The sequence below is a fragment of the Antrostomus carolinensis genome, unplaced genomic scaffold (genome assembly GCF_000700745.2).
Source record: "Antrostomus carolinensis isolate BGI_N321 unplaced genomic scaffold, ASM70074v2 scaffold11611, whole genome shotgun sequence".
NCBI lineage: Eukaryota > Metazoa > Chordata > Aves > Caprimulgiformes > Caprimulgidae > Antrostomus > Antrostomus carolinensis.
The window spans coordinates 1-19,272 of NW_010293542.1; the positions used below are offsets into that span (position 1 = coordinate 1).

General features: G+C 40.4%; 1 protein-coding gene across 1 annotated transcript; it reads left to right on the forward strand.

The window, feature by feature from the left end:
* The first annotated feature begins 2,090 nt into the window (after positions 1-2,090).
* GLT8D2 (glycosyltransferase 8 domain containing 2) lies at positions 2,091-18,323 on the forward strand. The gene is made up of 10 exons (XM_010177312.2): positions 2,091-2,361; positions 4,300-4,344; positions 5,781-5,876; positions 7,190-7,358; positions 8,966-9,083; positions 10,509-10,593; positions 14,059-14,171; positions 14,863-15,029; positions 16,916-17,028; positions 17,852-18,323. Exons 2-10 carry the CDS (start codon positions 4,326-4,328, stop codon positions 18,022-18,024), a joined length of 1,053 nt encoding a protein of 350 aa, XP_010175614.1. The 5' UTR covers positions 2,091-2,361; positions 4,300-4,325; the 3' UTR covers positions 18,025-18,323.
* The last annotated feature ends 949 nt before the right edge of the window (positions 18,324-19,272 follow it).

A 19,272-nucleotide genomic window follows, 5' to 3' on the forward strand; every position in this document is an offset into this window, starting at 1 on the left:
GGGGGAGCCGCTGCCTGCCGGCCCGGGCTGCGGGGGGCTCGGGGCAGGACGGTGTGGTGTGAGCTGTTGAGCTGAGGGCACCCAGCTCAGCGTCCAGCCAGAGCCATCCTGGGCTGCATCAAGAGCAGTGTGGCCAGCAGGTCGAGGGAGGTGATTCTCACCCTCTACTCCACTCTCGTAAGGCCCCACCTGCAGTGCTGTGTCCAGTTCTGGAGCCCCCAGCACAAGAGAGACACGGACCTGTTAGAACAAGTCCAGAGGAGGCCACCAGGATGATCCGAGGGCTGGAGCACCTCTCCTATGAGGACAGGCTGAGAGAGTTGGGGCTGTTCAGCCTGGAGAAGAGAAGGCTCCAGAGAGATCTTATAGCGGCCTCCCAGTACCTGAAGGGGCTACAAGAAAGCTGGGGAGGGACTTTTTACAAGGGCAGGTAGTGACAGAACAAGGGGAAATGGGTTTAAACTGAAAGAGGGTAAGTTTAGATTAGATATTAGGAAGAAACTATTTACTGTTGAGGGTGGTGAGACACTGGAACAGGTTGCCCAGAGAAGCTGTGGATGCCCCTCCCTGGAAGTGTTTAAGGCCAGGCTGGATGAGGCTTTGAGCAACCTGGTCTAGTGGAAGGTGTCCCTGCTGATGGCAGGGGGGTTGGAACTAGATGATATTTAAGGTCCCTTCCATCCCAAACCATTCTATGATTCTATCAAACCCTCACAGATGGTAGTGGGTTTTTTTTACACTTGCTGTTGGTAGGCGAGGTAGCTGCCGGCATCTGAGAAAGAAATGAGTTGCTGTCTAAGCACCGTGAGTGCAGATTAGAAACCAGGGTTTCGGTTCTAACAGTTAACTGGGCAAAATCTGAGTAAACCCAGAGATCTCATTCTGCAGGACAGAAGCTGCTCTCTTTCCTGTGTGAGGGGGGTGTTAAGCAAGAACATAAACACATGAGGCTGAGGGAAACACAGAGCAGGTGCTGCTGGGTGGCCAGTAACCCGGGGGTTGCTGCCCAGTGAAGCTCATGGTCCTGGTGCTGCGGGCTGGTACTGCTGTGTGCATCCTAGATCTGTTCAGGATGCACATAGAAGTGGAAGGGGGATGAACAAAACGCAGGTCGATGTTGATGGGCACGAGCTTAATGCAGCTTAAAAAAACCCACTGTAGTATAGGAAATGTAGCAGTGTCTCCCTACATGAAGCACATAACTATGTCTAGTTCTCACTTTGTTTTTCCTTCAAGCAGCTCTGCAAAAGATGGATTTCTGTACAAAATCAGGCATGGGTAATACAGTTCGGGCATGTTTGAGGCATACAACTCACATTTTCAGTTCCTGGAAGTGGAACAACAATCGTCATTCAAAACACTTTATGATTTTTAAAACTTAGGCTGAATACTCCTCATAGATTTTGCACTGCCTCTTGCAAAAAATACAAAAAACAGTTCAGAATTTAAGATCATTATTATTATTCCTTTCAGTGCTCATGGAAGTCTTGTGACAAAACAGTGTTTTATCATGTAGAAGGGAGGGAGACAATTTGAATAAAAGAATTGACATAAAAATAAAACTGCAGAAGCATTCCAGGAGAGCTTAGAAGTCAGAGTATCAACATGTGCTGGTTACTCTGATCTAACATCCCTTTGAATCCAAACCAAACCCATGGATTCAGATTCTCTTAACTGCTCCAAGATTCGGAAATAAGATGATTCAAGTCAAAATACATGTTCAGAGTTGAATTTCGCAAGTTTCCCTCAGCTTTCGATGAGCAGAGAACTGTGCTGCAAACAGACATTGGAAAAACTCTGGCTTTCAGTTTGACTTTGGCATGTTGTTGTTTGGCTCTTGCACACTAGTTAGCTGTTCACTTTTACTGTAAATAATGACTAGAAATCTAACCTGCAACTAGACTGCTGAAGCAACTTCTGGAAGGGTTTGTTTCCTTCTCTTTCCCCCACCCCCTTAAGACTTTTTGTCTTACGAGATTTGTTTGCAATTTCCTAGCTGAAGCTCTGAGGCCAGTTTGCCAGATCTGGGGCTGCATCATCGTCCTGCACATCTGGAAGTGGTTTATGGGCTCTCATTCCTCCAGTGCGGCGTCTGGACTCTGTGCTGTTCCTCAGCAGCAGAGAAAGAAAAGAAAACCAGCACAACTCCAAAGTAAACTTTGAAGAGTTTGAAAAAGGAATTGAATCTTAAAACTGTTACTGTGCCCTGTAAGGCCTTTGCGCGGGGGACTTCAAAGGAGGATGATGGTCAAGGAAGCTTTGGCAAGAGTGCTTACAGCTGTGGGCTATCTAGGATCCAAGTAAATAGCTCTACAGCTCTTCAAGAGAGAGGAGTCCCGAATACTGTGCTGCTTTGAAGAGGTAAAAAGACTAATTAAGCAGGAAATATCTGAGCAGTAATGTCACTGTTTCTGAGCTTTCCCTTCTGCAGCCCCTCATTTTGTTACCGGATTTGGCAACTGAGTTAGGGACTGCCATGTTCCAGGAACTAATGTCTACAGTCAGGAAAAAAATGAGTAAATATTTGCAAGGGAACAAATATTCCTCTCTTTCCTTAAAAATCAGTGGGTAATCAGTCCGTGTTTCTGAGGCTTAGGAATGCTGTAGATTTAGAACTCAAATTTGTATGAGAGTCTGTCTGAGTTCGGATTTTAAAGTTTAAATCGTGGTTCAGTTTATGTTGATTTAATAATTTCTGAAAATATGATGAAGCTGTGGCTATGCAACTTTTATCTTTCAGTGATCATCAGTATTGTTTGTGACTATCATTACAAATGCTAATTAAAATATAGTAGTCAGCTCCATGGAAATCACAGGAAGATTGTGATGGCTAAAGTAGGGTTAGAAAGTTGGTCCAGGAGCATAGGGGGTTCTGTTGTCTCCCTGCTTACCTAAACAAGTAAACTTTTTAAATGGATAAGAAGACAATAGTTGTGCACAATGCGAGAGAGAAGGGCTTTCTCAGCATTCTCTGTTTTTTTTCTGAGCGATCTGCTTGATTTCCTCTCTGTGTGAATTAATGCCACATGAAGAGAGTGGGTTGCTGGAAGCACTGTGGATGTGAAAGGACTTTCTCTCAGAAATACTCCTCTCTCACTATGATTTAGTCATCTGTTGGGACCTAAATACATACAAATATAAGTGGTTTGTAAACAAAGCCACATCTTAGCTTTTAAAATATTTTTTATGGTCATCTAATTTGTTAGTTGAAGGCTAATGTAGGATGCTGTCTGAACTTGAGCGTTAACCAATGACAGGCGGTCAGTTCTGTGACTCAGGTTTCAAGAATTCTTGCTGTTCTGCCTGTCTTCTCAAGGAGTCAGAGTAAACTGCATTTTCGTGTGCATTAAAACTGTCAGATATCCTTATCTATGCTGTAATATGTCCATATCTGTATGTATGGAAACAGGAAAAATTGGTTTCTGTCCTATATGTGGCTTCCGTGGTTTAAAGGTTCGATCATATAGTTGTATTTTCCCTTCCCTGCCCCCTCGCCTCACCCCAACTTCTGGTGCTGTTTTTTAATGTTTGTGGTTGTTTGTTTTTAAGAAACGTTAATTTGGGGTTCAAAATTCAAGTGGATGTTGTATTTCTCATAATCCTGTATTTTAGGGATTATGTTTTGTCCTCTCAGTCGTAAAGGAATGGCCACGCTTGGGCCTGGTTTAGAAGTACAATTTTAGGGAAGGATAGCTCATTTTCTTCAGCATCCCAAGTAATGTGGTTAAATACAAGCCACACTGCACGTACTCCCCTCTTACTGTTAGTGGAAGGATACAGCTGTTAGAAAATATTTCCACTATTGCTCTGAAATTTTCTGAGAATCTGGAAGACACTGCTCCAGTATAAGATTCCCATATGTCTGGGAACATACTCCAGCAAGAGATTGGTATTTGTGATTGTTATTATGGTTTAGGTGAGATCAGAGATAAGCGTAAGTATAGTTACAAATTGCATCAGTGGGGTGTTTTAATACTTCCTTGCATATTACTGTAAAATGTGTTAAAAAATCTTAGTTATGACTGATGGAGGTGATTGATTGGAGGTGATTGGAGGTGATTGATGGATAGAATTTATTAAAATGCTGTTCTTCTCAACCTATTAGTAGCTTAAATTAAAATATGTAATAATTGTACTGCAGAATATTAGTTATTTGTTCCAAAAAAGTTGTTTGCAGAGAGAGTTCAGTTTTACTTTTGATGCAAAACCTTGTCCCTGAAATCACTAGTATTTACTGCTGGTACTAATGATTTTTCTCTCTCTTTAAAAAAAAAATAATAATTTTTTATTTTACCACAGATCACAGTTTTCATCCAACAGGACACATGGCTCTTTTAAAGAAAAGTAAGAGATTAAAAACATTTGAAATATATATTTTTAAGACAGAAATGTCAAATGAAATTTCTTACGCAACTGTTGTCGCCATTGCATGCAAATTTATAGTTCTAGTTTTGCTAAATTATGCTTAACTTGGAAGTATACAAATAACACTTTTCCTATTAAATATTTAAGTCAAGTAAGTATGGCCATAAATACCATTAATTTAAAATTGCTTGTTGCTTTACTGCATGAAACTGAAGGGTCTGGAATTTCCAACTAAGCGTGCAGGTAGCTGCTGGTTTCCTGTGGGTTGTGCCTGGAGCACTGAACCTGGCTTTTTGCAGAACTCTGCACTTTAATGCTGTTCATACTTGCAATTGTGGTGTGGTCCCAAAAACTCTGGGGTTTTCACCAGCTCTCAGAGTCAGTGACTGGAAATGGACCAGTGTGTACCTTCAGTTTTGCACCCAGAATTTCTCTGAAGTCAATGGGCTGTTTCCTCGGACGATTTAAATTGGTGCAGGTTCGATAATGCTATTTACCAATTTCAATTTATTCTCATGCCACTTGGCCCTTTTGATTGAAATAGTTTAAAACACAATTCCCTTTGCTCTTCTGTACACCTTAAATACCTTTATGGTGTTGCAAAGATATCAAACTAGTCTGATACAGAGAACTCCCATCGTCAAAGTAACTGTTGATGATGGTAGCATATTCCTTCCCTGTTGTACTCAGTGAACTGCCCTGGTACCTGCTCGTGGTTGGTTTATGTTGAGCAACTTGAATTTGTATAACACAGTCGGGTAGGAAATGCAAATCAGAATATACAGTCAGGTGTTTGCTGCTGCATTCTTTGTTTTCATTTTACTAGTTAAACTAACTTTGTAAAAATATTTATGTATTTTCAAATATTTTGGAATATTTATGGTTTCAGCAGCATAATGAGTTTGTTTTTCTAGTATTTTTAGAGTTTTGCTCAACTACACCTTGAAGATCTGAACACTGAAATAGAAAAAAAAATTGTCATGTGTTTGTAGTTTTATCAGGGAAGCGTGAGAAAAGGAAAGGGCTAGGTAAACATCATTAACTCGTGAAGTCCTGTGATGACAGATAGACAGCAAACTAGCCAAGAAAAGAAAGTTCCAGGCTCCTAATAAAGTTCAGAAACATGAGAATTTCCTAGTATGGGTAATCCATATGTATTGGGAGATTAATGATTTACTGAGCAAATTATCCATGAAAATCAGATAGTTGGAAATTATTGTAACGGGGGTGAGATACTGTTATGTTTTTAACATAATATTTTTAGCTTGATCAAATAGCAAGAGCAAGGAGGATCTGATAAATACAGCATATAGAGGTTATGATGTGTACTGGTTGCAAGCTGGATTTTTTTTTTTAATGTACTTGGGCAATTAGCTGTTAAACTGATTGTTAACAAATTCTCCCTTTTGTTTCAGTTAACCAGATCTTACTGTTGCTTCTTGTCTTAACTGTGTGTGCCATTCTGTATAACAAAGTTCACCAGGTGCCATCTGCATTAAAGAATGAAACAGGTAAATGCCTTAAACTTTTGTTTCATTTATGTTCTTGTTTTATATTCCTTATCTCTTCATTTGTACAGTGCTTTATGTCCAACTGAATCTTGTTTGCTCTGCAGTAGGTGACAACCATAATCACACTGTTGCACATGGTCTGGGATGTGGAATTTTTTTTATTCTGAACAGTGCTTTATGTCCAGCTGAATCTTGTTTGCTCTGCAGTAGGTGAGCTGATCACACGGTTGCATATGGTCTGGGATGTGGAATTTTTTTTATTCTGAATTACTTGAATAAATAGTAGGAGATCGATAGTAATGACTAAGAATTGTCATTCCGATTCAAATTTTTATCCAGATGTCACTGATGTAGATGGAAGCTGGAGTGTATCCTTATTTGTGCTGAACAGTATTGGAGTTGTCAAATGATAATAAACTTTAATCACAACTTGCCCCTTTGGGAATGTGCTTGGCCTACCTGTTCATTTCGAATAGATCATCAAATCTTGGCATAGTTTACAGCAGAAGTTTTTGCTGGAATTTTTGTAGTGACAGAAAGCCACTAGGGTTGGTATGGTTGGACTGATACGAAATGCTTATACTAATAGCTTATTCAGTGTTCCCAAGATAAAGAAACTCTGTCTTGGTATAAACCATTTTGTTTCAGTGTATTTTGCTGGGATTGCTATGAGTTTAATGGTTATGTTTTAATGAGTATAAATCTATCCATATAAGTTCTCTAAGTAAATCAGTACTGGGGGTAAAAATCTTCCTTAGCAGTAATGTGAACTGATTTAGTATTTAGATTTATTTTTTTTTCCCCTTTATCATTAGCAGCTTCCTGCTGGTGCAGAAATTTGCACTTTTCCTTTCTAGCCTGCTTCCCAAAGAAGTGAATCTCATGCAATTGCACCACCTCTTCCACTCACCTCCTTCCTTTGCTAATTTTGGAACCTGTTGTTCAATTTGTACTGCATGTAACTGAGAAGTAGCAGTCTCAAAGGTATTCAAACTTCTTCAGGTTTCATGTGAGTAAGCAGCTACATGGAGGACAGGCTGAATTGTGCCCCTGCTGAGTAGAAGATGCCGAGATCTCTGTTATATATTCTGTTTGGAGGCATCCAACAGTCCAGGCAACCTGCATGTAGTTCTGGGTTAGCGACAGCTCGTGCTGTGTGCCTTGCCAGATGTGGATGTGTATAGGATGTGGTAAGGAAATGAGGTGGTTGTGATTCCACTGCTTATGGAATTACATACTCATTCCTGTGACCCAGATCTGATATAAAAAGATTCTTAATTTTCTATTATAATGCATAGTTTTGTTTCTTGTAGTTGAGTTGGAGAGTCCTGAGGAAATGGAAGAAGAAATCCCAGTTGTAATCTGCGCTGCTGCGGGCAGGATGGGAGCAGCTGTAGCAGCAATCAGTAGCATCTACAGCAACACAGGGGCTAATGTTTTGTTTTACATAGTTGGGCTGAAGACTACCATCCCACATATTCGGTACATACCAGCCTTATTTTGTTTCATGCTGTACTTAGGGCCAGCTTGTTGTTCTCCTTAGCTTGAGCCTAGGCTTTGGAGCACTGTTCAGGGAAGTGTTTCTCCCTTTTATTCAAGTAGAGCTATTGGTGGCAGCCCCCAGGAGTCTTACGTGTAGGACAAAGGACGGTTGTGCCCTACGCAAGGCACTGACTGATGTAGAGGGGTGTGCAACAGCCAGACCACCTGTGGTACCTGTGCCTCTCTGCCTTATGCAGATTGGCTGCAGAAGAGCCTGCAGTAAGGGATGTATGTGTTTATTTGTCACAATCCCACTGTGTTGCACTTACCTCTCATCTGGTGCTGTGTCCTGAGCGTCAGTGTAAAAAAACTTGCTGTTTAAAGCTAATTTCAAGTAAGAGGGTGTATTAAAGGTTATAAATAGAGGCCCAAAGAAGCTTGAAATGACAGCATGTTTGAGTGTTAAAATTTACAAACAATCGTCTAAAAGAGGGGGAAAGGTGTGAATCAAAATTAAAGCAGTTTTCTTAGCAGTTGTCACCTCTGGCTGCTGCACTTCTGTAGCCTGTGTACCCACAATTTGTGTCAGAGTGAGAGGATGTAATGAGTGGGGTTCCACAGGGAGTTTTTCCCATCCAGTTCATCAGTGACCTAGATAATAGAATGAAGAATATTCTTTATGTATCTGCAATTGGCATGAAGCTGAAGAAGCCAGCAGATGTACTGAGGAACAGGACAAAACAAACTAATCACAGTGAATGGGAAAAATGAACTGTAAAATGTGATGAAATTCAGTGGAGGTAATGACAAGGTAATGTAGGAGGGAATAGCTGGCTGTATTGGCGCAGGGTGAAGCAGGAGTTTGGTAGCACTCATTTGGAAAGCTACAGAATCATGAGTGATAACAGACTACATTGATTTAAAAAAAAAAAAAAAGGACATGCAGTGCATCACAGTGGATATACATGTTGACATGTATGACCACAGGAGATATAAGGAAACTTTTTCTGATCTTCCTGAGATTTTTAGTACATCAGAAAAAGCGTGTTTATTTTTGGGTGCCTTCAGGAGGGATTTAGAAGAGAGGTCAGAGGAGAACAATAAACAACAGTGTCAAGAAAACTGACAAAATCATGAAAAAATTAGTCTGAAGAAAATATGGTTTGATCTTGTGATCTTGGCAGTGATCTTGAAGGACATAAAACTGTAAAAGGGAGAAAATTAACCTCTGCTTTAAAAGCACAGTAGATAGAATAAGAAAAAATGGTCTTTATAGCAAGAAAGCCTAAAAAAATAGTATTTAATGTTAGCGATAGTGAAAGATGGGTCGTTTGAGCAACTTGTGGAGTCTGTTTTTGGCAGTGGTGTGGGAGGTTTACTTTGTTGGGTTTTTTGGGTGTTGTGTTTTGTTTGTTGGGGTTTTTTTTAAGAACACGTTAAACAAATGTCTATATGCAATAGCTGTAGACGTAAGTGATTCTGTCTTGGGATAGAATAGGTTGAGCGAACTTCCAAGGTCTTTTATCCTCCTGTGAGTCTGTGAATTTAATACTGGAAGTACTTGCCACATACTCAGTATTTCTTTTATCACTTCTTTTTTATCACAGAAAATGGATTGAAAATTCTAAACTGAAAGAAATAAAATTTAAGGTTGTGGAATTCAACCCTATGGTACTAAAAGGAAAAATCAGACAAGATGCGTCGCGTCCTGAGCTGCTGCAGCCTGTGAGTAAATGAACGCTGCATAACAAATTTTCAGGGTTTTTAACGCTTATTACAGGCTTTAAAATACCCCACATCTCTGTTCCCTTACACAAAGGGGGTGTAAGCCTGAGAATCGGGTACAAATGCTAAGCTCTCACTCAGGAAGGAAAAGTGCACGATAACAAGCTCCTTGCAGCTTGTCTGTCTGGGTCCTCATTATTTGGTGGCCTAAAGTTGGTAATTTGAATGTGTCATATCTTTAAGAATAAATTCACAGTTTATTAGAGGGAAGATCTAATAGTGTTCTTTGTGCCTCCATGATGCTGAGTTGGCTGCATTCTGCTCATGTCCAGGGTTAATTCAGAGGCTAACGACTAATCTAAATATTACTGGCTGTCAGAAAAGACAAATCACATGTTAGAAACTATTAGGAAAGGAGTAAGGATCAAAATAGAGAACATCATTATGCCACAATACAGATACATCGTTTTCCCTCATCCTAAACACTATGTGCAGTCTCTGTCCCCTTATCTGAAAAAGGTGTAGCACCACCAGAAAATGTTCAGGTCTGTTCAGAATGTTTATTCTTGCTGCCCTCCTGTGAGCCTTTGAAATAATATGTGGAAAAGATTTCATTGAAGGAATCAATGGGTTACAACTGTTCAGCCTGGAAATGTGACTTCTAGTGTGAAAACAGTAGAGATCTGCAGAACTGAGTGTCATGGAGGACTGGATGAGGGATGGTTGCTTACTGTCTTTCCCAGTGCAAGAGCTAATGGAGGAGTCACAGTCAGAACGATCAAGAAATGTTTTCACTGAGTGTCTGCTTAGCACCAACCACTCTGAAGGCAGGTGGTGGGTAAAATGGTCTGGATCAGTATGGTTGTTCTTATGTTCTGAGTTCCCTTTCCTTCTGCTGTATTCTTCATTGTTGTTATAGAAGTTGTTATCCCGTGTCTGCCACCAGTCAAATGCATTAATTTCCTCTGGGCACAAGAAAAAACTTTTTTTTTTTTTGTCATGGTGAGGGTGGTCAAACACTGGAGCAAGTTGCCCAGAGAGGTTGGTGAGTTTCCATCTGTGGAGATTTTCAAAACCCAACTGGGCATGGTCCCCATCAGCCTGCTCGGGTGGACCTTGCTTGAGAAGAGGGCTTGGACACGATAGTCTCAAAAGGCCCCTTTTAACCCAAATGATCCTGTGATTCTGTGAAGAAGCAACTGTTTTGGGCTGCTTGGTTAGGGCCATAGTAAATAAAATAGGGATAAATATTAATAATAATGGGTTCAGGGTACTACCAGAACTGTGGTGGAGGAAGCAAATGATCACTGGCTAGTGCTTAGTGAAGAGAGAAATGAAAACTGATTGTTAATAGAGACAGAAGTGTGAGACTATTACACTGAACAGCTTTACCAGTTAGTCTTTACCTTTTTTTCTGTTTAACAGCTGAACTTCGTTCGATTTTATCTTCCTTTGCTTATCCAGAAACATGAGAAAGTAATATATTTGGATGATGATATCATTGTTCAAGGTAAGCTGTCATCCAAAAAGAAGTTTCTAGCAGAATGAAAATAAAAATTATTGCAGCTTTTACAGTCTTTTGGAAATATGAGATGTAATGGAAACTGAGGTAGCTGCTAGGCACATTGCACTCAGGAAAACTACAAATAATCTGTTTGTTTATTTAAAGGAAAGTCTGAAGAAGAACTTCTTTCTGTATATCTTTTGAATAGTTGATTTTGATCAAAATTATATGTATGGTTTTCATTTTAATTGAATCTGGTCAATTGTTGAAAGGTGTGATGGATTTCACTTACATGCATGAATATTTATTTTTAGTATGTGATATGCATTTTCTGCTAATATTTTAATTCCCACAAATGCTACCAGTTCCTTATCCAGAATTGCTCTTCTTGAGAGCAAGAGGAATTTACTCAAATAAGAGGGTTAAAATTCCAAACATTCAAAATGTAGTTCTTAGCATCTTCAGCTCAGAATCCATAGCAACTTGCAGAATCTTGATCAGAGATTTCAGAGTTCCCAGGCAAATTGGAGCAGTTAGAAGATATTGAAATCCTGATTTTTTTTTTTATATACAAAGAAGTCCAATTAGAGGAACAATTTTTTTTCCAAGGTTAATTTATATTTTTTCTCTTGTTTCCCAGTATATTTTTTTCTCTATATACTTGTTGTCCTCCCTTGTTTTATCATTTTGTTTACTTGTTATTTAATAATATTTTAAATCAAATTGTTGTGGTTTAACCCTGATTGGCAGCAAAGCACCACACAGCCACTCACTCACTTTTCCCCCATCCCCACTCCCAGTGTGATGGGGGAAGAGGAAAGGAAGAACCAAAGCAAGAAAACTTGAGGGTCAAGATAAAACAAACAGATAAATAATTGTTTAATAAGTGAAGGTTAAGTGGAATAAGAGAGAAGAAAAACAAAACAAGTGATGTAAAGGCAATCGCTCATCACCTCCGGTGGGCAGACCAGTGCCCAGCCAGTCCCCAAGCAAAAGCTGGCTAACTGCCCCAAGAGCCCCTCTTTCCCCTTTTGTTGCTGAGCATGATGTGATGTGGTGTGGAATATCTCTTTGGTCAGTTTGGATCCTCTGCCCAGTTGAGTTCCCTCCCAGCCTATTGCACACCCCCTCGTCTACTCACTGGAGGAGCAGAGTGAGAAAAAGAGAAGGCCCTGCTGCTACACAAACAGTGTTCAGCAAGAGCTAGAACATCAGTGTGCTGTCAGTACTGCTTTGGTCAGAAATCTAAACCACAGCACCATATATGAGCTGCTACGATGAAAATTAACTCTATCCTAGCCAGGCCCAGTTAAATGTTAAAGGGATGTTCCCATGAAAATTTCCTTTGGAAAGGAGTGGGTGTAGCTGTAATAAACTTTTTGACCTAACTTAATCTTTGCTGTAAGAACATTAAGATCAGTGAATTTACACATGACAAAAGTATAATTTTATTCTCCATTGCTGCTCTGCACCTTTCTGTAATTTTGTCTCTTTAGTGGCAGATTTCAGAACATCTGCACTCAAAGGGGCACTATTAGCAGCACTATTAGCTGCTAATAAGGGGCACTATTAGCTGCTTGATAAAATATGATTAACCTGCTCTGTCTCATTTTAATTTGCAGTATGCTTCCTGTCACAGTTGCTTCAACATGTGTGTTTCCAGTGGTTACCTCTGCTTTTTGGTTTTGTTGTTCTGTCTGTCATCAGTGGGCAACGGCAATATTTGAAAGGTTCTCAAATTCTTCATTTAGACTCCAGTTTAATGAGCACTTTAAGCTGAGCCCACCACTTCCCCTGCACAGGTGTTCACCAGGAATGTGATTGCTTTCAGCCTGCATCAGTTCCTCGGTAGGAGTGGAGGCAGTGTGGCTAGGAGAAGAGGGGAGGTAGGGTTTTCTCTTTCACTGGTGGTGCCAGCTTATGCCAGTTGATCGCGTTTCTGGAGCCGCGGGGTGAAGGTGCAGTTTCACTTTACAGCTGATGGTAAGCTGCTGCTGATGGAAGTGGCCTCCCCTGTCCCCAGGCAGCTCCTGTTACTTGTGTCCTACCTGCAGTTGTGCAGCTGCAGAATAAGCTGATTCAGCTGGCTGACCTGGCAGAAGACTAGCAGCACATAAAACCCCCAAGCTTTTTTTTTTCTTCTTTTTTTCCCTTTGCTTCAGCCAGCCTAACTTGCTCACTCTTTGGCCTCACAATCCTCAATCGTAGGGCCCAGAAGGAGGGAATAAAGATGGACACGTGGGAGTGAGGCTGCTGTGGCAGCTGCTGCCCATGTCTTAACTGTAATGTGAGCCCCTGCTCAGTCAGATGTCTCCGGAGTGGGAGTGACTGAGACTTCTCTCAGGGTAAGGAGTGAATAGGGTTTTCAGGGTTTAGCTTTGGGATTGTTTATTTGTTGGTCATTGCTTTCTGCAAAGCAGTAAGAATGAAATGTACTGAACTTGGGGTGTCAGCCTAGAATTGTTTGATTTGATTTCTTTTTTCTTTTTCTGCTTTTCTTTTGAAAATACCTAGTAAGGCATATCGATCTTCAACAACTAAGTGCCCCGTTATTTCAAATTCTGTTTGGTGAGGCACGAGTCCTAACCCAGATTTTCTAACCATCTGCTGAGTTCAGACAAATAATTAATTTCTGCTTATTTCAGAAATAGTAGTTCCACTGTTTGCAGTATGGGGGATGTTTTTGGTTACTAGTCTTTTATTGAGCTCACCTCAGGCTACCGGGCCATATGTGGCCTTCCAAGATAATTCCTCTTACCTGTGACCGACCCGTGCCCAGCAGCAAAGCTGGTAGCTGTAGGGAGTTTGGATGCAGACTCGCTCCACTGCTGTGACAGTGCTGTGCTTCCCACCTGCCCTGACGCTGCTCTGGCACATCGTGGGTACCTGCTACTCAGATGATGAGTGAGATGCCATGCGTTACGTTATTTCCCAGCACCAGGAAGGAGCTGGGTGGTCTGTAAAGCCAGCAGGGATTGTCAGGTGTGACAGGCACATTTTAACTGACCAGTGCTGAGAATACAGGTGTCTTACAGGAGGTATAAACACAGTAACACCAGGAAAAACCTGAGCTGTGCAAGAGATCGAAGTGGCACTTTTGTGGGACTTGAAGAGGCTCAGAAAACTTGCTGGTGCCCTCCTTCAGCAGAGGCAACCTCTGAGTGCCCGACTCTGTAACCAGGCTTCTGAACAGTGTAATCGGCTTCTGCTCTAACCGATTTTGGACATTGAGACCACAATGTGGATGCATTGAAGACTGATGATAATATCTAAAGATAGACCTTAGACATCCAACTACAGGACTCAAATTTGAAAATTGTCCCATATTACAAAATGTAGCCTTCATTAATATCTGGGCTGTCCCCTAAAATGGGTATGTTCATAAGTAACACATATGAGAACAGAAATTATCCTTTCAGCTCTGTAGCAGTGAAGTAGCTGCTCTTACGCTTTCGACCTTTCTGCAATCAGGTGACATCCAGGAACTCTACAGTACTAAGTTGGCTCCTGGACATGCTGCGGCTTTTTCGGATGATTGTGATCTGCCTTCTACACATGAAATGGTTAGAAGTGTAGGGATGCAGGTAAGATGCCATTTTGGAATTCTAATCAGAAATGTATTTACCCACAAATGTAAGATTATTTTATACATTTTCCCCAAAGTGAAAGTTTTAGTTTTTTGATAATTTTGTAATAGTTTTACAGGTAATTAAGAACTAATTTTTTAGTAAATCTATAATTATATGGTGTTATGCAATTATTTTGTGTAATAATTTAAATCTCTATTGCTCTTTGGATTCTACTAAATTGTTTGGTATTTTGCTATAAGTAGGTCATGAGCACTTAACATCTAATGAAAACAGAATATGTGATTTGTAGTAATTAAAATGGGACCAAAACTCAGGAAAACAGATTTAAAGGCTAATTCCTGAGCTGAGTTCCCCAGAATTGTCGGGGAGTCTCTCTAGCATTACAGCTGTACAAGCGTGATGCTACATCGTTTAGAGTAACCTACAGAAGGACAAACACGTGGTGAGGGAAGGGCCTTATCAAACTCACATGGAACAATACTGTAGAAAAAGTAATTCAAAAGCCAGAGGTATCCTGCCTGGCAGCCTCATGTCACGTGGAAATCGGGACGGGGAACCGCCAACGTAGAAACTGAGCTTTGGGAGCGCGTATGTCGTCTCCATGTGAGTGGTAGAGACTTGCATTCATGCTTATTGTTCTGGAGCTTCACAGGGGATAAACATACTTTTTTTTGTTAATTCTTAGAACACATACATGGGATTCCTGGACTACAGAAAGCAAGCCATTCGAGATCTTGGCATCAGCCCCAGCACCTGCTCCTTTAATCCTGGAGTAATTGTTGCTAACATGACTGAATGGAAACATCAACGGATTACAAAGCAGTTGGAAAAGTGGATGCAAAGAAATGTAGAGTATGTGTGGAAATCTGGCTTTACTTTTAATATTCAGCCTACAGTTTAATTTTCTGTTTAAAAGTTCTTAGCAGTTTTTAACTCCAAGCAATCTTTGACAGTCTTTGAGATCTTATAAAATGAAATAACTCATGTTCCAGAATTTCCATCTGCTTAAATGTCACCAATCGTGTACCAGAAAATGGCCACCTGGAATTTTAGTCTTGTGTTTGATCACAAACCACACTCCATCCGGAGGGACGTTGAGAACATGTGGTTCTTGTTTTGGGTGACCAACCTCACTTGGGATCAAGCCAATTATGATCTTCCCTTCCTGAAGCTGCCTTAAAGGAGGAATGGTTCCTTGTTTGAGTGGGTTGCTCCTATTGTGATGTCAGCCAGGCTGTAACTGGACAATGTATTTCTGAAATACCAGTAAAAAACACTTGTTTTTCTATAGATGAACAAAATTTGACACGAAAGATGTCTTTTTGGCATTGACCATGAATAAGTCATGACACAGTGAAACAATCACTGTTTTTTTTTGTTAGTTCACTGTTAACCTGTGTTTGCAAACTTGACACTTTCTTTCTCTGCAAAGAGTTAAATTTAAATTTAGTAAGGCTAAACTGAAACCAAATAGCTTGTGCTATTGGACTATGTCTGTTACTTGTTAGTTTCACAAGTGAGCAGGAGAGACAAATGATACAGGTGTAAAGGAATGAAAAGCAAAACAGTGCTTTTTCTTACCCTGCTTAGGTCAGGTATCCTGACAAGCTATTGCTGTGCTTTTTAAGAGTTTGAACAATCTCTGTGAATCTTACTGCAAATTTTATAAAGTTGATTTTATACCTTAATCATAGAATCATAGAATGGTTTGGGTTGGAAGGGACCTTAAAGATCATCTAGTTCCAACCCCCCTGCCATCAGCAGGGACACCTTCCACTATACCAGGTTGCTCAAAGCCTCATCCGACCTGGCCTTGAACACTTCCAGGGAGGGGGAAAAATGATGTGTCAGAAGTGGGATCTGAACCCACACCTCCATTCGGAGACCAGAAATCCCCAGGTGAAGGAAAGGAAAGGAAAGAACCTTGAGTCTGGCACCTTAGACCACTCGGCCATCCTGACACTAAATTCATGTTCCTTTTAGCTGTGTTTTGAAATGACAGTGAAATAAATTGCTTAGCAGTTGAAGCCCAGTTTTGAGGGGAGATTATGACGTTTTTGTTCTGTAGCCTCTAAGCACTGCTCAGTACTTCCCAGGTCTCATCCTTGCTGGGCTGGCAGGTGGCACAGTGTCCTGTAGCTGTGGTGGCTTCACCCACATGCTGACTGGCCGGCCATAACGTCAGCACACTCTGGCCAGACATCTGGCTGCTACCTCCTCTCAGCATTCCTTACAGTGACTTGGCTTCATCTAGCCCTGGATTTATCACAGAATTCTTAGGAAACTGATATCCTTTAGATGTTAGTTTGTACTAACCAGACTTTGGCAAATCTGATTTGAAGTTAATTTATGGGTTCAAAAGCTGGAGATGGAAGAAAGAGGGAATGAAACACATGGAAACACGTAAATTTTCTTAAGAAACCAAGCTAAACTATAGTCGATTCCTTTACGTTAACAGCTTTTTTTTTCCCCTACTGTAAACTATCGGCATCGTGTAGAAGTAATTGGCTTCATGTTGGGTCTGACCCCGTTTTGCTTGGTAGCAACAATTTACTCAACAGGAATTGGAGTAAATACAAATACAAGCAATTAACAGCATTAGGTCTGGTCTGTTCAAAAGGATTTTTAATTTCACTAGAATACTTTTTTAATCTTATGACTTTTGTGCTAAACACTCTTTGATTGGGGTTTTGAACGTTTTCTGCATTTTCTTTCTTTTTTTTTTTTCCTTTTTGCAGGGAAAACCTCTACAGCAGCACCCTTGGGGGAGGTGTGGCAACCTCTCCCATGCTGATTGTATTTCATGGGAAATACTCCCCTATTAACCCTATGTGGCACATAAGGCATCTCGGTAAGTTTAACTTCCCACCGGTTTCAGGTGGAACTAAATAAAGTGAGTGGTTTGTAAGATTCCAGTACAGGACCTTACATTACTTTACCTCAGTCCATTACTTGATACCTCAAATGCACAGCACATAATCCCTCCTCAGCACTCATTAGTCCTGCTTTCTTCAGGGTAAGGCAGAATGTTGGGGTTCCCCACGCGTGTCACTAACCAAGTATCTTAAACCGTCAGGCAAATGAAATGCACTCCTGCAAAAAACCCAAAACCCCAAACCCTAATGCTCATTACATTGGATAAAAAAGGAAAAAAACAAATGCCAAGGACAAAGTTACATGTTTGAAGACCAGCTAACCTGTGTTGTCATCAACTATGGAAAGAATGTGTGCAAGCTCTGAATAGAGTGAGACTGAAAAAACATCAGACATTCTTTCACTAAGCACAGCGGCAGAAGGGGGATGCCCGGCAGCAGCTGTGGATTCCATCTTCTGGAGGATGTAGTTACCTTTCACCTGGGAATGGTGAATTATCCTGGGAAAAAGAGAATGGCTTAGCTGGTACAGGAAAATAAATAGTAAAAGGATTTTTTTTTTTTTTAACCCCAGCTATGCCAAGATGTTAAAAGCATTAAGAGAAAGGAAACTTGCTAAGATTTTTTTGCTGATTAAAGGCATGAAGCTGAAAAATGCTACTCTATCCTACAACTAGTTGTCTATTAACAGTTGTTAATAGAGTGTTCTTGAAAAATAACTGCGTTTACCTCATTCTATAGTGTCTTCCATTATTAAAAACTGGATTTAAGAAAAAAATTGTTTTTAATCTCCCCATGCAGGTTGGAGTCCTGATACCCGTTACTCAGAGCATTTTCTTCAAGAAGCTAAATTACTTCATTGGAATGGGAGATACAAACCTTGGGACTATCCCAGTGTTCACACTGATCTCTGGGAAAGCTGGTTTATTCCTGACCCTTCAGGGAAGTTCAAATTAACTCGTCCAGACAGCTGATACTGAAATCACTTAAATGCATCCATACACTATGTTTTGCAATATGTAATAGTTTGTGATGCAACATGTCATATAATTAACTGATTTAGAAAACAAAGTATTTGTTAAATATATGAATAAATGCCCATCATTTTTGTGTGCTTATGGCTGGAGAGGGAAGCTGGAATGAGTTACACTGTTCAGATTGTCTTGAGGATCATGTGAGGTGAGGAAACAAGTTTACTTGACAATGAAGTATTTTCATTAAATATTTACAGAGGTGAAATTCAGTGCCAGACAGTGTGTTTTAATGCAAGGTCTTTATAAATAAGACTCCAGTGTCTGCTGGTAGAAAAATCTACACAGGAAATAATTGCTGTGTTACATATAAGGTGTCTTTAGTTGTCTAGCCCACACTAAACACCCCAAAATGGAAGCTTATGCAGCATTTTGTGAGCAGAATTCTGCTGCATGGTGACTCTGTTTTGCAGTGTTTCTGTGGATGAGAAATGCTGTAGTGCATTTAGACCCCTGCAAGCAAGATGCAAAAGCACATTCTAAAAATGCTGCACTACCATTCCTGATTTTATTGTGAAACATTGATAGATTTCAGACAGAGTAAGAACTTTTGCATTACTGTAATGAAGAGAGCACCAGTTCTGAGGGAGTTCACATAGAATTGCAGTATTTAGTGCAACGGTCATTGTACATTTAACTGTATTTTCTACCTAGGTATCCTAGTAGGTGACTCCGTTAAAGAAGAGACCTTTCCCTTCCAATCAAACAAGATAGCCTTACAGTAGTTACATCCTACTGTGCTACATACTCAGCAGTGCTAATTACATGCTTGTAGTTATGTTGAAAAATAAAATTGAATTATAACAAATCCCTGATGCAAGATACTTTGAGCACCTGCAGGAAAATGTCCATGTAAACAGCAATACGTGATACAGTACACTTTAAATAACAGACAAGACAAGTCCTATACCTTTTTGACAATATACTGAACAGCTTTATGCTGAAGCTAAACACAATCAGAATCATAACGCATCCTTTCTTGATTTAAGACGCTCAGAATTAAGCCACATAATTTGGGAAGAAAACTGTAAACATCATGCCTGCCTCACAACAGGTTGACAGTGTGTGATCTCAGCAAGAGCTGTTACAACAGGATTAGAATCTACACTAACTAGTTACACTCAATGCATGACAACTGTCACTGGCTGTGAGGAAAGGATAAAACACGCTGGCACAGGAATCTCTGACCAG